Source organism: Diadema antillarum, unplaced genomic scaffold (assembly GCF_040938485.1).
Source record: "Diadema antillarum isolate AM-2024a unplaced genomic scaffold, OU_Dant_1.0 seq00000170_RagTag, whole genome shotgun sequence".
Lineage (NCBI taxonomy): Eukaryota > Metazoa > Echinodermata > Echinoidea > Diadematoida > Diadematidae > Diadema > Diadema antillarum.
Window position 1 is genome coordinate 1,235,187 of NW_027271239.1, and position 18,085 is coordinate 1,253,271.

Genomic DNA, 18,085 nt, shown 5'->3' on the forward strand with positions numbered 1-18,085 from the left:
AAATCTAGAAAAATAAAAAAAAAAACAAATCAAATTCTCAATTAAATCCTCAATTTCTGATGCATTTGTTAACTGGAAAAGAGTGTAATTTAATGAAATAGACTCTGTTTCATATCATTTTGTTGAATACAATTTTTGTCTCAGTACAAATGAAAGCTTGGAAAACGACTCAATTAAAAATGAAATTTATCTTCAAGTTGGTATTCTAAATGTAAAGTTTCCTGCCTTTTGGTAATCTCATGGATAAAATGGGATTAATTACTGTCAGATCAATGTTCAAATCAATTTAGATTCTTTATTCATGGAGTTTGTTTGTGAAAAAAAAAGATGTCTTGGTAAGTTTTCTTTGGATTATTAAGACAAAAAATCGTCTTGTGATCATGTGGACAAACTGTAACGTGAGTTATCGTAACGTGAGTTACCGCTTAACATGACGATACCTGGAGAATGTAAGACAATTTGAATTTTTACCATACTCAGTGATGTATGTTGTTAGTCCATGACTTTGACACAATAGACTTTAAAGTCTCTCTGTTTCTTGTTTGAGGAAACTTTTGAATATAAGACATGCCAAATTTTTGCATGTCCAAATTATGTAACGTGAGTTACCGACATTTGTAGTGTTTTTTCTCATAGTTCTCACAAGAGTCTGTGGATGTAATATTGCTGTGAGGTAGGATGGAGGTGTATGATACTCATTCACATATAGTAACTCATATCACTAATTAGGTTTTAAGGATATTGATCTCAACAACCTAATTTTGAGTTCAAAATGTAACGTGAGTTACCGTGGAAATGCCCATAGGTCAAAAATCAAGGTCAAAGGTCAAAGAAGTCAAAGGTCAAAATTCTGTGTAGAAGTTTGGAAGCCCTCACCTAGTGCCATCATATAAAGCAAACGGAATCGAAATCGGGTAAGAAATGGCGAAGGAGTAGCATTTTGTAGCAAAATGTACAATACAGGTCAAAAAATCAAGGTCAAAGAAGTCAAAGGTCAAAATTCTGTGTAGAAGTTTTGAAGCCCTCAACTAGTGCCATCACATAAAGCAAACGGAATCGAAATCGGGTTAGAAATGGCGAAGGAGTAGCATTTTGTAGCAAAATGTACAATATAGGTCAAAGGTCAAGGTCAAAGGTCACAACTGAAATTCTGTGTAGAAGTTTCAAAGCTCCCATGTTGACTGCTATCATATAAAGCAAACAGAATCAAAATTGGCTCTTAAATGACAGAGAAGTAGCAAATTGAAGATTTTGATCACACACGGACACACACACGGACGCACACACGGACACACGTACGGAGCCCGTTTCATAGTCCCCTGCTCGAACTCGTTCGGCGGGGACAACAAACTACATATCACCTCTCAGACACAGAGATAAATCTGTTGTTGTTGATGTTGTTGTTGTTCAGTGATTGCATGGCTCTCGCTGGTAGGTTCTGAATCTAATTTCTTGGACAACAGACGTGCATATGTTCTTCCTCCTCACCTATCATAGTCCAGGCTAGGCTCCATAGAAAGTGCACCTAACCTTGTTTTTTGATATATACAATGTTTTTTGATGGTTTCTTGTCAATTGGAGGGTGCTGATTCCAAATCCGATTGATGCCACTCGCGTAACCTTGAGCATTTTCGGCAAAATGCAAAAATCCAAAATGGCCGCCAAATATGCTAATTTGGCCGTGATAATCACAATCATGTGCATTCTGTGACCAATTATTCCACCAAAATTTGTACATTTTTGTTCCGAGAGCTACTTTAAGTGCATTTACAAGAGAATTTTAATTTCATATAGTTTCATTTGGCATTTAAAGCTCATTTCCCATTCAAAATGGCCGCCATTCCTATGCTCATGTACAATATGAATGACAAAAAGTATGCATGGAAATATATACCAAATTAACTGTATATTTCCAGTTCCGTACCTATGCTGTTATGAAGTGTTGCATGTGCAATGCAAATCTGATGAGTGCCACTAGCAAAACAAGCAAGCAAACAAACAAACAAACAAACAAAAAATGTATTGTTTTTAGGCTTATATATTCTTCTTAAAAGAAAACTTCAAAATGGATGCCACTAATATTCCTCTGTACAATATGAACGGCAAAATGCACATGGCAATAAACATTTTTTTTTTTAGTTTTCTGTCACGCAGCTACACTTGTTATCAATTTGGGTGCTGATTATAAATCAGAAGGTTGTTACTAACATAACAAAAAGCTGTTTTAGTTGTGATGCAAACATCCAAATTTGGTACACTGTATCTCAATCTGGTTTTCCCCCAGGAATTGGGGAAAAACCCACCAAAACTTAAAATTGACGCCAACATCAAGATCTTTTATCAGAAATTATTAGATATGAACATTTGATACTTATTTGCCTTGAGATGTTCAACATCATAATATTCACTGTGTTTATTGAATTAAAAGGCTAAATCTTAGATGATGACACAAATGAAATTTCGAAATAACTGTTCTGTTCTACATTATCTAAAAGCGATATTACACAAACTTTTCAACCCCCTTATCCGAGAAAGAACATGAGGCAGGGGAAAGTGGAACAAAGGGACCACCTCACTTCCTTTCGTCAAATGTCTGAAATTAAAAAAAAACCTCACATTTTGCCATGTTAACCCAGAATATGATTTGCTTAAAAACGCAAATGACAAATGACCTTCTGTCTTATCTGTATATCGTAGATAAAATTTACCACTCGTTCTGTGCTTGCATGATTTTCCCTACTTGCTCAAGGCTGGTTAAAATGTAACAGCACGGACAAGTGTGTTTGGAGGATTACAAAGAGTTTGGTAAAGTATTGCTAGTGGTACAACTATATTTTTTATATTTTATTATAGTGAACAGAAAGTCCATCACACCACAGTATAGTCCTATTTTGAAATATCCAAGAATGATTTTGTATTTTCTCTAGGAATGCAATCACTTAAGATGTACTGGAATTGACGCATATGATGCTGCCACTGTAAAAGGGACTCATTTTCTGCCTGGAGATGAGTACTTTGCTCACACCTTTCCTTCAATGATGAGTTTTGGAATCATGGAATATTCACCAATGTTAATATAACGCAGAAGATTCATGATGAATATACGTGTAATGGGTCCATTTCAGTCATGGGGCTTGTTTTACACATACTTGCCCCCACCTATGTTGCTGCCCAAACCTCGGTTCCGCGACCCCTGCGATCCTGCAATTGCTTTACAAGGGGAAACGTTTTGTCTGAAAAGTTTGTTTGACAAATTTGCTCTCAGCCAATCAGATACAACGATTTTAGTAGGTTATAATAGCTTCTTAAAAAAAACTGACAAAACGCTTCATGGCATGCCCCCCGAACAACCTGCCATCAATGCGTTTGAAATCCCACAAGCCAACCTACAGATTTCTCTCCTTCGCTTCAAAGCTTTGACCCCAAAACAGGGTGGTGCAGATGCTGGGCTGATGTCATCTCTGATACCACCCAAGTTACCTACAACACTGTCTCTTGCCTGGCGACAAAGCCAAAGGGCTTCACAGGGTGGTGAAGCAAGTCTTTGATGTCTTCATCCTGTTTCTATGGCCCCCCCCCCCCAAAAAAAAAAAAAAGAATAAAAATAAAAATCACCCTCTGACCACTGAGGAAGTACTGAACATAATCAGATGTGGTTGTAATTAAGGCAATTGCAGGACTGATATGTATCTTTAGCCTGAGAATCTTGCAAATTTGGGGCTGATGTCGCCTGCTGCCAAATATCCAATTAAAGAGATCTTTAAAGACAATAAATATGAGGAAAATCAAGTTTGCTCGATAATATCAAGGCATTACTCCTAAATCATATCATAACAAAGCGATGGAGGTTATTATCCATTTAAAACTTGCCTCAGGACTCCCCCTCCCCCAACTTCAAATTGGAAAAACAAAAGCTACATTGTGAAGGGCTGATAGTTTTGTCATTAATGTTTTTGTCCGCTATCATGTATTTCTACAGATCTTTCTGTACCTTATTGATAATGGTTTTAGGGGAATGCATAGAAGCTTTGCTTTTTTAACACTTGATAAATGATATGCATCTAGGCTTCTTAATATGTTTTGTTAATATTACACTTTTATAATTATATGCAAGCTGCTCGTAGAATATGATGGTACATTATTGAATTTTTGCGTGGTGTTTGGTGCACCTGGTATATATTCTTTGTTGAAACAAAATAAAAGATTTGAAGTTGTGTTAAACATCGCAAGGTTTATGATTGTTAAATGCTCGAAACTCCATCCGTAATTCCTGGTGAAAATCCTAATTTATGTGGTAAATTGGTACTTTTGCATCACAAAAGAAAAAATTTCTGTTAAGAACATCCTTCAGACAATGATCAGCACTAAATCTTAACAAACTATGTAGCTGCATGTCAGAAAAAAACAGCAAATTAGTTTTCTATTTCCACGTATATTTTGCTATTCATATTGTACAGGAGAATAAGAGTGGCGACCATTTTGAATTTTTGCATGTAGAAGAATAACAAGAGACCCGCGGGTCTAGCGCTCACCTGAGTATCGCAAGTTCACCTTTCACGCAGTCACTAATCTAAATTATTCACAGCTCTACCAAAATTTGACCAGGCATTCTCAAGTAGAAGATGAAAATGTACAATAAGGGCCCAATTTTTTTAAGATTCCTTAATTTGGGGGGATTGGGGCCCCCTGGGGCCCTCTGGGTGGGGCATGGTGCCCATTTTGATAAATTGAGATCCTGACCCCCTAGGGATGCTACCTGCCAAGTTTGACAAAAATCCATCATGAGGTTTTCAGGAAGAAGATGAAAATGTACAATTCAGGCCCCCATTTGGACCCTTCCAACCACCACCCCCCCCCCCCCCCCCTACCCAAGAGGGGCACCCCTGGATCTCCTATGAACAAACTTGAAACTACAGTCATTAATGTACTCACTCATAGTATTATCTCAGCTCTATATATAACTTCTGATTCTAGAGAAGATTTATAAAGATTCCTTCATTTGGGGGATTTGGTACCCCTGGGGGCCCCCTGGGTGGGGCATGGTGCCCATTTTAACAAATTGAGATCCTAACCCCCTAGGGATGCTACCTGCCAAGTTTGGTGAAAATAGGTCATGGGGTTCTCAAGAAGAAGATAAAAATGTACAATTTAGGCCCCATTAGGACCCCTCCTCACCCCCTCCCTCCCTGGGTCCCAAGGGGGGCACCCCTGATTCTGCCATGAACAAACTTGAAACTACACTCATCAATGTACTAACTCATAGTATTAACTTAGCTCTATCACTTCTGGTTCTAGAGAAGAAGATTTTTGCGGATATTCCTTAATTTTGGGGGGTTTGGGCCCCCTGGGGGCCCCCTGGGTGGGGCATGGTGCCCATTTTCACAAATTGATTTCCTAACCCCTTAGGGATGCTACCTGCCAAGTTTGGTGAAAATGGGTCATGGGGTTCTCAAGAAGACGATGAAAATGTACAATTTAGGCCCCATTAGAACCCTTCCCCACCCCCCTCCCCTGGGTCCCAAGGGGGGCACCCCTGATTCTGCCATGAACAAACTTGAAACTACAGTCATCAATGTACTAACTCATAGTATTAACTTAGCTCTATCACTTCTGGTTCTAGAGAAGAAGATTTTTACAGATTCCTTAATTTTGGGGGGTTTGGGCCCCCCTGGGGGCCCCCTGGGTGGGGCATGGTGCCCATTTTAACAAATTGAGTTCCTAACCCCCTAGGGATGCTACCTGCCAAGTTTGATGAAAATCGGTCTTGGGGTTTTCAAGAAGAAGATGAAAATGTAAAAAGTTTACGCACGACGGACGACGGACGACGGACGACGGACGACGGACGACGGACGACGCACGACGCACGACGCACGACGGACGCCGGACGAAGGGCGATCGCAATAGCTCACTTGAGCCTTTGGCTCAGGTGAGCTAAAAATGCATGTCGGCCCCCTATACTGTAAGTGGCACCCATGATATTAGTATTGCACATGCAACATTTTATAACAGCATAGGTACGGAACTGGAAATACAGTAAATTTGGTATATACATGTATTTCCATGCACAGGCTTTTTGCCATTCATATTGTACATGAGCATAGGAATGGCGGCCATTTTGAATTGAAAATGATCTTTAAATACCAAATGAAACTATATGAAATGAAAATTTTCTTACAAATGCACATGGAGTAACTCTAGGAACAGAAATGTACAAAGTTTGGTGGAATAATTGGTCACAGAATGCACATGATTGTGATTATCACGGCCAAATTATCATATCTGGCGGCCATTTTGGATTTTTGCATTATGCCGAAAATGCTCATGGTTACGCGAGTGGCATCAATCGGATTTGGAATCAGCACCCTCGAATTGACAAGAAACCATCAAAAAACATTGTATATATCAAAAAACAAGGTTAGGTGCCTTCTAGCCTGGACTATCACCCCTTACTTTCAGTGTTAGCTTGTACAATGTATTTAACTGCAACTGAATGTCTTTACTAACAAATGAATAGGACAGCAATAAAACTTGCCCAAGGGATGACTTTCATACACTAACCTTCGTTATGTCAGAATGTTTGAATGTTTTTACTTGACAGACTACATTGACTTCTGGATGTGGATCTGGAGGACATGCTATTCAACATCTTCAAAATGGTGGGCAAAGTGAGAAAGATGGTGAAATTTTCGAATTCCCTGGTATCTACAAGCATTCATTTGGCTATCGGAGAATGGGGGGGGGGGGGGGGGGGGCGGGGCGGGTGGGCTGGATGATGACAACAGTTTGGAGACCACACTTACTGAGCATGATATCACCATAGAGGGCGGTGTCAAAGTATCCGGCAAAGCCGTGGAGTTCGGCGTCCTCCGACACAGTGAAGGTCAAGTGTTTGTAGCGCTGGTTGTCGGCCGGCTGCTTGGCTGGGTGGGTGAAGGTGAACACTGGCTGTGGCTTGTCAAGGATGGCAACATTCTGGAGGCGAACCACGTAGGGCGTCTCGAAATGGGCCTACAATTCAAAGCAGACAAAAGCAATTGACCTGGATTAAAGTGGAGAGTCATGCCATGTTTAGTACGACTTTGATATGCAGTGACAGGTCAAAAACACCAAGTACCAGTTACATTAGTAATTATTTCATTACATTGGGCACAGAAAATATATATTAAAAAAAAAATGTGTAGTTTCAGTTTCGGTAGCTTTTACATAACAATGACATTAGTGGCAATCTCATACGTCAATTACATGATTGAAATGATTATATCATCTCACCAAGTAAAATGAGTCTCCACCTGACCTGCACACGAATCTCCACTAAATTTTTTTTTTTCTCAAGGAGAAAAAATGATAAAAGGCTCAACACACCAGTTTAAAGGACAAGTTCACCTTCATAAACATAAGGATTGAGAGAATGTAGCAATATTAGTAGAACACATCATTGAAAGTTTGAGGAAAATCAGACAATCCGTTCAAAAGTTATGAATTTTTGAAGTTTTTTTGCAGTACCCGCTGGATGAGAAGACTACTGCAGTGTATGAATAACTTAGATGTCACATGCGTACAACAATATAAGGAAAATATAAAGAGAATTTCACAAAATTCCATCTTTTGAAAAAAGTACACATTCCCCTGACTCGTTACCGATAAATGTTATGGGTAATATTATTCCCCCTGCCTTTAGAAAGAGGCAAGTCAATTGCTCTTTTATTATGCGAAAAAAGTGAAAATATGTTGAATTTTCTTTTATATTTTCTTTATACTGTTGTACGCATATGACTCACAAGCTGTAGTAGTCTCCTCATCCAGCGGTTCCAACACAAAAATTTAAAAAATTCATAACTTTTGCATCGATTGTCCAATTTTCCTCAAACTTTCACTGATGTGTTCTACTAATATTGTTGCATTTTCTCAATCCTTATGTTTATGAAGGTGAACTTGTCCTTTAAAAGTCCTTACAACTTAGCAATGATCTACAGGTCAGAAGTGAAACACTAGCATCATTGTCTTATCCACTTGCATGTAACAGTACCCAAAACATCGCTTTTGTGAAAATATATTTAACTTCTAAAAAGCGCCAAGTGCTGCCCAATTCTAAAGACACTCCTACATTCGAGATTACTCTACCTTGCTGATTCAATTTGGACAAGGGGTGGCTTTTTCACTCAAGATGGCAAACAGTGATTGAAGTGAAATCATCCCACACTCTGTATAAAGAATAGTCCATATAACACAGACTTTAACTATTGCAGTAGCTTGGATAAAGGCTACAACACTTACCTCAGGATTCTTGTCCTTCTCTTTGCACAACTTGACTTCATTGTAGAGTTTGTGTGACATAAGAGGGCTTAGATATGATGTGTATTTACATGGAATGCTGATACAGCTATCTGTAGGTGGAAAATAGGAAACATACAGAAATATACTGTTAGAAATGTACTCTCTGTGCAAGGGCAATCTTGAGATTTAAGAAAGCCATCACCTACATGTATTTTCATGTGCAGGTGGATTGTATTCCCCAAGATATCTGACAGGTATTTTCAATGCCAAACATGATTTGTTATGAATATTGCTTCCTAATTTCTCTGAGTGCCTTGGTGTTGACCATGAAATTCATATTGCACCTAAACTGAAGTAGTGACAGGGACTTTCAAAGTAAAACTATGGGTGCTAATTGATGGTGGAACCCCTCACCATGAGAAACCCTAGATTCAATATCCCTACAACATTTTAAAACTGCAATCAGCAATATCAGCTGTGCATTGAGAAATAGACAAGAGAAACAAATTTCCATATGGTGCAAAAGAACTTCAAAATTAAATTGCTTACAAAGCATTATAGTGTAATCACTGGAGAGAACAAGAGAAACTAGAAATATCACTTAAGGTGATTAATACCCCCGCCCCGTGACGACAGTCTTACCCAAGGAATGATCTTTCCTTTATCTTCTGCCATTTAAATGCCGTTACCATGGCAACGCAGCTCCGACACGTCCGAAAAATATGTCTTGCACATCTTCCCACCAAGACTATAGTGTGTGCCACATTTCATAAGCTTTTGTCAAAAACTGAGGAAGTAGTTCAATCCACAAGATCTTTCCTTGATCTTCCACCATTAATATGCCGTTACCATGGCAATGCAGCTTCCGACACGTCCCAAAAATATGTCTCGCACATCTTCCCACCAAGACCAATGTGTGTGCCACATTTCATGAGCTTCAGTCGAATACAGAGGAAGTAGTTCAATCCGCAAGATCTTTCCTTGATCTTCTGCCATTTATATGCCGTTACCATGGCAACGCAGCTTCCGACACGTCTGAAAAATATGTCTTCCACATCTTCCCACCAAGATCAAGGTGTGTGCCACATTTCATAAGCTTTGGTCAAAAAACTGAGGAAGTAGTTAAATCCGCAAGATCTTTCCTTGATCTTCTGCCATTAATATGCCGTTACCATGGCAACGTACTTTCGGGTACTGTCAAAAAATGCGTCTTGCACATCTACAACCAAAGGCACACATCTGTACCAAGTTTCATGGAAATTGGGCAAAAACTGAGGAAGTAGTTTGCAACACAAAATTTTCCATCATTTTGGCTCATAATATGTGAGCTGTTACCATGGCAACATACTTTTTGACACTGTCAAGAAATGTGTCATGCTGACCTATATCCTAAGACAAACATTCAATATGAATTCCATGAGAATTGGAAGAACACTGATGAAGCAGTTTTGCCATGAAGCATTTTGCCCTATATTTTACCAATAACATGCCGCTACCATGGCAACGCACTTTTTGCCACTGCGGAAATATGTGTCTTGCACATTAACATATTCAGACGAACATCTGTACCTAATTTCATAAAAATTGATCAAAAACTGTACCCATTTTTGCCCATAATATGCCGTTACCATGGCAACGTACTTTTGGGTACTGTCAAAAAATACGTCTTGCACATCTACAACCCAAGGTACACATCTGTGCCAAGTTTTATGGGAATCGGTTGAAAACTGAGGAAGTAGTTCGCGACGCAAGATTTGCAACGGACCGACCGCCCGACCGCCCGACCGACCGACCGCCCGACCGACCGCCCGACCGTCCGCTGATTCCTATATACCCCCTTCAAACTTTGTTTGGCGGGGGTATAATGAATCCTTTAATAATTCAGTTGGTAATAACTGCACATGAATTTACCACCTCACTGACTTCACAACAAGTTATATATCCTAACACTAAAGAGCCAATCAATATTTGTACCAAACCTTAGGTATGCATTAAGTGCAATGACTAATGTCACACGAAACATCTACCATAATACAGCCTGACCTGTTCTATCCGGCCTCCCTTTATCCGGATCTCTGCATTATCCAGACGCAATATCTCGGCATGATTTTTTTTTTTTTTTTCAATCTAAAAATTATGGGGGAAAGGGGGATTTCAAACTAAAAAAAAAAAATTATTACACAAACTCATAAGAATTACATATTATCTTCAACATACTTAACATACATTCACATCTAATTTTCATCTACATAACATGCATTCAGACATTCTTACCCCTAAATCACCAAAAGAACATGGACAGAAAACTTTTCATTAAATCAGGGCACGGTGCAGGCGATCATTCTTCAGCAGCTGCATGTACTAAACATTGAGTCTCCCATGTCCAGCCAAATCCTTTTATATCCGGATTAGAGCTAGTCCCAACATGTCCGGATAGGAGAGGTTGGACTGTAAATCGTGATAAGCATGGACCTCCTGGTTCCTCTCCCTCAGCCCCCGCTTTCCCCAATAAATGAGAATTATTAATTGGCTCTTACAAAAGAAATGAGGCAAACCTGCCTTTGAGGAAAGGCTGTGCTCCATCTAGACATTCTGGAGAGAGTTCGTTGTCACCAAAGGACCCTAGCAGCTCGCTGACGATGATGTCCGCCTTCTCCGGCGCCTTCCATTCCCGCATGTCACTCTGCACCACAGTAACCATGTCACCCCACTTGTCCTCCTTTAGACTAAAGAGCCTAACATGGAAAATCATACAGGAAAGCATTATATGCTCATTGTTTTCTACATCATCACAACAGAAATCTTGGAAATGAGGAAAATCCAAACTTCTATTGCCCTACTCCACTGTCTGTTCCTTATGAGCAATGAAGGTAAAATTTACTATGATGTACTGTCAACAAACCCACTTTCATGAGCAAACTCTATAGTAACAGCTCAGCATATTCATTGGATAATCAACTTCCCTTCTATACATTTTGAACACAATTTCTGGAATTTGTTGCTTTTGAGTACACTTCTTTGAAAAAGAATAATATTTTAAAGAGACAGATCCCTTTAAAGTGGGTCTGCATTGGTAAGAAACATGTCTAGCGCCATCATAAGGCTCATTTCTCTCTGTGGTGCCCAGCATGTCTCCCATAATGCCGAGCGGCGTGCATCAAAATTAACCCGTTCCATACTGAATTCCGATATTCCCATAGACTTAACACACAGATCACCAGGTTCCCGTAAACGTAGGGGATGGCCTAGCAGCGCAGCGGCTCGCTTCGCTCCCGCATTATCTTGCGCAGTCCAGTGCATGCATTCACGTACCACAGATATCTAGATTTAGTTAGCGTCTATATCACTTCGCGATGCGCGTGATCTGCATGTATGTCCGGTGCTTTCAAACACTTCGACACTCAGATCGTTTATTCTGATCGTTGTGTCGAACTTCAATCTGCGATTATGTCGCGGATACGACTTGGTATATGCTGGATCCAGTAGGAGGAGATGTGAGCTGTTTATCGGCAAGAAATGAACAAGATAAACGTCGCCCTTGACGGCCCATCAAGCCATTCAACATAGGATAACTTTGCTGGTCATTAATTGCGGCGCGGTCTCCGGGGCTAGCTGGTCATCTGCTAGCTGCTGGATGTCCACCACTGGGCATCAGCACTGGTGTCGAGCCTGTGAAGCTGTGTGCCAGGATTGCGGGATCAACCCGTCGTGAAAGTTTCCATGTGCACTCAGACTGAGTCAGAAGCCTCTGATAAGCCAAGGTGGTGAAACTCAACTTGTATGATATACAATTGTACCTACTTTTTATTCAGTTGCAAATGACATTCACTGAACGCTGAATTTATAACCTTCCAAATCCATGTAACGACTAACGTTACCGTTGGCGGTACTCGAAATTACCGCTGCGTTGCCGTTGATCATCATAACATCGCGATGAACGATGACAAAATTTAAAACAACCTTATTCACATTTTTTTCAGTGATTATTACAATAAATACTGACGTCCAACTTACGATAAGAAGTGTCTATGATGACTTAATGACTAGACCTAGACCTAGGCCTGATTAAGTCAATTAGTGAACGTGTATGACGGGCCACATCAGTATCACTATCAATCAGTATGAACGTTTTCATTTTAGCGTTTAAGGTTATTGTTCCTCACTAACCCAGCCTCAACAAATTGTTGAATGAAATTTCTAGGAAGGGAAATCATGATCAATTCAAGATATGTTATCTGTTTTCCGATTGCAATCTCGAGATATTAGCTTGGTGTCATTTCTCACATGCTTTTGTGTGATAATAATATTCAGGGCAGGGGGACAGCACATAGATATAGGAACCGCATATAGGCCTACATTTGTTCTGGTACTACTAGGCCTAGTAGTAGTACTACTACTACTAACGTTTAATAGATCTATAACTCTTACCGTCTGACTGTAAAAGTGTTAGTAGTAGCAAAGATTTATGTGTGAGAGATATTCGTAAATGCATCTGGAACTTTCATCACTCATGAGTCATTGTGTTGGACTTCATGAAAACTCAATAAAGAGCATGAAATTTGAAGGAATATTTTACTGCACATCATGTAGATATCTAAATCAGCTGAAGAAACCGACGGCCACATTACAGCGATGTTTTTCTGCTCGCTGCGCTGGTATTGTGTATAGCGAGTAGGTCATTTGGCTGAGTGAGTGGATTGTCGCGGATCTCTCTCGCGACAAAGGTTTAGAAACCTGTCCCCTCGCGATCGGCCGAAAGATCGAGGCCGCGCCGGGCGGGCCGCGCCGGGCGGGCCGGGCTGGGCTCTCGGTACCCCACCATAATTATTATGCACTGCTTGTGTGTGTTCTCTCGGCTCTGTGCACAGCTGCTGTGAGATCGTGCGCTGACCGGCATATCATGCAGGCGCAAGGCGGCGATCAGCCACAAACGATGTAACCGCAGAACTAGAGTTCTGACTGGAGTTCTATGGATGTAACCCGGCCACCGGAAGTTTTGATAGATGGCGCTCTTTACGAAAAGTTCTGGCATCAAGATAATGGCCAGTGCAGACCGGCTTTAAAGTTTGATTCTCTACTCACGTCACAGCTGCATTGGGATTCTTCTCAACTGCGTAGACATGCACCTTCCGGTCTGCCTGCTCTGCTGCCTTTAGCGATGCCGTCACCAGAGGGCCTCTTCCAGCTCCTAAGACCATTATTACCCTGTTTGAGAGACACTCATTGTTAGGGCACCATGCATAATCCTCCTGAAGCTGCATCTTCGCACGCAATGAAAATTCACATTCCCAAGAAGGAACCCTACATGTGTAACCTTTCTACAGTGGTCATCTGTGTGTAAAGGCTACCTTTATGTTTCCCTTCCATGGTCAGCTCGACTGTATGTACAGCTGGTGAGACAAAGATCATGGAGCCGAAATCTACTTACCATGAATGGATTTAAACAAAGTAATAGGGTAGTAAATATTTGAGCAACGTCTGACAAATGTTGTGAAATTTGCTAACACATCATTATTGGAAAGTTACCTAAGCTCGTACTCAGTGGGCACCTTAATGAAATCAGCTTGGTCATGTGACCACATGGTCAAGGTAATACGCTTGTGCTTTTCTGTTACTTTTGCTCCACGTATTTCATTAAGAAACTTCTCTCTTTGAAAAAAAAAAAAAAAATCTTTTTTGATCACCATCATGAAGCGAGGGCTTGGATAGACACTAGAACAAAATGTAGCCAAACATGGAGTACCGCCCTCACACAAAATATGAGCGACAAACTCACGTCTTAGTGGAAGACTTTTGTGCCTCTGACACTGATTCCATCAGGGCTTTGTAGACAGCTTCCTGGTAGCGTGTGTACTTGACTGGGTCCTTCTCAAAAATCTCGTATGTTTGTGACTCTAAGTTGTCCGAGAGCGGCTGCAAACAACAGAAGCATTATGAGTCACTGTAAGAGTGGATATTTTCGTGCGAGTAATTTTTCGCATTCTGCCAAGTAAGATGAATTTTGCATGATTTTAATTTTGTGGAAATCACATTACATAGGTAATCATATAACAAGCAAAAATATTCACATGTTAGTTTCTGGTCGCACGAAATGCATGAGAATTTCCACACAATGAAAATTACCACTTTTACGGTATTGGATATCACACAGTTCCTTTCTAAACACTCGGGATTATACTCTGATGATGGTAACCAGCAACTTTTACCTAGAGGCGAGAGCTCACAGATTGCAATCATCAATAATTCTGATTTCAACAATGATTAAGAAGATACTACCTTACAAGTAACTACATGGCCAAGAAAAAGATATCAGAGAAGAGAGAGGGAGGGGGGGGGGGGAGAGGAGAGAGAAAGAAATAGACAGAAAGTAGAAGAGGCCCAATCAAGTGAAACAGCAGCCTCAAAATGCACTGAACCCTCAAGATATGGGCAGACACAACACAAACCTTTGCAAAGTTTGCAAAGTAAAACAAGCTAATTAGTAAGGAGTCCATTACCAAACTCTCCATAATACTACAGGGGGCTCCAAAACCAACTCACCTGCAGAGGACACTGAAGGTAATCCTCGTAACCCTTGGCGAAGGCATCGACCCCTCCCAGTGGAGGCTGAGACTGAAACAGGTGGTCCATGTACTGCTGGTAGGCTTTGATGCCCTTGTCTGGGTGTCTGTTCACTCCAGTGATCATCATCTGAACATTTAGCTGCCATGGAAACCAAACATTTGATCACTTATCCCAATATTCACCCACATACATATGGAAGAGTTATGAATGACCTGCTATCATAAAATGGAAGATGACAAGAGTTTGGGTTTCGTATCACACAATATGTTATTTCTATAACAGTTGCTGTGATTACTCTACATATACAATGGGCTCTTATGTATTTCACGATAAGCTTTCACAATTTCTGAATTGATCATAAGAAAAGATCGCAGGAGGTGTCATTCTTTGGTAAATGAGACAGTCCCTTCATATGGTTCTAGGGCAATTGCCCCCTGGACAACTACCCCAAAACCATCCCCTGACCCTAAAAATTATCCTAAAACTAATCCTAATCCTAACCCAACCTCTTACCCTAATCTTAACTCTTCCCATATTACTAACCAGTATTTAGCTGGGAAGGGGGGGGGGGGGGAATTGCCCCGATATGCATCATACGTATTCCCTGTACTGCGGTGAAAATGTAATGAGCTATAGAGCAAATTAAATGAAAAAAACATACAGTTGAACCTCTCGTATCCGGACAAGTCGGGACCGGGGCTCATCCGGATAAGGGATTTGGCCAGATACGGGAGACTCAATGCTTTATACATGTACATAATATACATACACATGTACAGTAGCCCATTGTAGTACCACATTTAGTAATGTGTATACTGCAACCTTTTCATTGTTACACTCAGTAACAGACCCCAAAATAGAGGTTCGTGTTTGCAAGAATGAAATCATTTTCTTTTATAAATTCTTGGGATTATTTACCTAAATAACTATTAAGAAATGTATCAAGTATATGTAATTCATGTGTGTTTGTGTAGGAGTTCTCAAGGAGTTGGGAATCCCCCTTTCCTCCCGTAATTATTTTTTTAAAAAAATCACGGCGAGATTGCGTCCGGATAATAGAGAGATCCGGATAAAGGGAGGCCGCATAAGAGAGGTTCAACTGTATTGTGCTTTTTTCTTCTTTTTTTTTCTAATAAACAGTTTGATTAATGCAGTTGCATACATTGCTGGCATTCTATCTCTCGTTTCCCTGAAACTTAATAAACTTAACAACTTCATGATTTCGCCAATATGATGCCATCATAACAGCTCTCAATATTCCTATCCGCGGTATCTATCCTCGGTGGTTGCCGGGCGTGGCAGCCCTCCACCCCAGTGCTGTATAAAAAGAGAGTCTGGCCAACTGTTAAATTGGACGCCATGTCGTTCCCGTGCGTATTACGCGTTACAGGGTTAGCGTGTACGCTCAGACATAACAAAATAACCAAGCCAAATAAGGGGTAGTTAACAATGGGCACTGCGTATAAGCGCACTTTAGTAACGACATGGCTCCACAAAGATCACGGGACCCGTTTTGACCAATCACATGCTTCAAAACTCATGAGCTGAAAACCGAGTTGGCCAGACTCTCTTTGTATACGGCACTGCTCCACCCCCTACAACTCACCCTGAAGAGCTGCATGACGAGGGACTGGTGGGCCTTGGAGAGCACGGGAAAGCCCTTCTTGTTGGTCAGGAAGAGGCTCGTGGAGAAGATGGCGCACTTGATGGGTTCACCTAGCCACCGGTCCAGGATGGCCTGTGATGGGAGGTCTGGTGACACCTCCAGGGCTGGGAGAGGAGGAACATTTCTCATTATACCAAGGCAGTCACAGAGCAGCAGAAAACATTTTGATCATACTGTAAAAGTAGAAATTTTCATGGTGTTGAAATTTTTGTGCATTTTGCACAACCGGAAACTAGTGCAATAATAAATGCAAGCAAATAGTTTTGTTTGCCTCATGTTCCAGTAACTGATGTCTTGATTCTGCAGAATTAAAAACACACGAAACTCTTCTTATCCTGCCGAGCGCAAAAAATTAGTAGCGTGATAATATCCACTTTTACAGTAACGGGCTAGGCGACTCGGAATGCGAGTATGCCATGATTATCATCATTAATCTTCGGGCATCGATGAATTGACATATTCATCTCAAGGACAGATTGACTTACGACTGACATTGCATTAAAGGGGATGGCTAGCAACTGATCAGTGGGAATCACTGGGAATGCTGGGGGATGATTGTTCCAATCCTTGTGGGATTCATTTAAGAGTACATTATATATCTATTGTTTTGTGAAAATTATTTGCTTCAGAACGTTCTCATATTCAAGTAATGTGCAGTTTAATGCCCCGTCACTGTTCAGGCATGCTAACCTGGAAACATTAAACTGCACATTACTGAATATGAGAACATTCTAAAGCAAACAAAATTTCACACAACAACGGATATAATAATGTACTCTTAAATGAATCCCACAAGGATTGGAACAATCATCCCCCAGCATTCCCACTGATCAGTTACTAGCCATCCCTAGAAATTGTGTATGATGAGTATGCACAGAAGAAAACTAGTTACAAATACACATAAAACAATGCATTAAAATACATTAAAAAGTACTAGTGTTACATATTGATATCCCTAAATGGATAATTTTTACCTCTTTATACCAATTTTACCATTTCATAATTAACACGATTTTTACCTTTGAACACATCCGCAGAAAGAAAGACAGAAAAGCAGAGTTCGAAGGATACTATGGATTTGGCCTCGTTCAAATTTAAGTTTGGGGGTCATACACACAATATCATGGCATTAAAATTCAGAAAGGAGAGTGAAACACACCGACGCCTAATCTCTTGTGATGGTTGCAGGCGCGTCTCAACGTGTTCCACCAGTGCCAGGGATCCTTGTCGCGTGATAGTGTGGCTTCGTTCTCATTGTCCCCATGGTCAGGCTCATTCTCAATCAGGTCATCTGTCATTACACTAGGGGCTTGGATTGGCACTTGAATCCATACCTGGGTATGACACAGTGACGGATGCAATTATCTGGCAGAACGTATAACCAGGCCCACCATGTTGTATTCTCAATGAATTGTTGGTTATAACCTGATTTACATGGAGGTATTGCTAGGACTAGCTTTGTCTACCCCTCTTTCAATTTCCTGACTTCATCAAAGGATCAAAACACTATACTATACTTACACATGTATCATACACATGTACAGTGGACTCATGTTATAATGAAGTCCTCAGAACCGGCAG

The 18,085-nt window shown here is 40.6% G+C and overlaps 1 protein-coding gene across 1 annotated transcript in view; it reads right to left on the reverse strand.

Annotated features, from left to right (window-relative positions):
- The window catches only part of LOC139728230 (protein arginine N-methyltransferase 5-like), a 28,391-nt gene that overhangs the window by 4,482 nt on the left and 5,824 nt on the right, over positions 1-18,085 (reverse strand). The window contains exons 4-11 of the mRNA XM_071639192.1: positions 17,664-17,838; positions 16,445-16,608; positions 14,815-14,976; positions 14,051-14,187; positions 13,357-13,479; positions 10,830-11,009; positions 8,275-8,380; positions 6,801-7,008 (exon numbers count right to left, since the gene is read on the reverse strand). Of these exons, the coding sequence (XP_071495293.1) occupies positions 6,801-7,008; positions 8,275-8,380; positions 10,830-11,009; positions 13,357-13,479; positions 14,051-14,187; positions 14,815-14,976; positions 16,445-16,608; positions 17,664-17,838 (1,255 nt within the window). The remainder of the gene's footprint in view (positions 1-6,800; positions 7,009-8,274; positions 8,381-10,829; positions 11,010-13,356; positions 13,480-14,050; positions 14,188-14,814; positions 14,977-16,444; positions 16,609-17,663; positions 17,839-18,085) is intronic.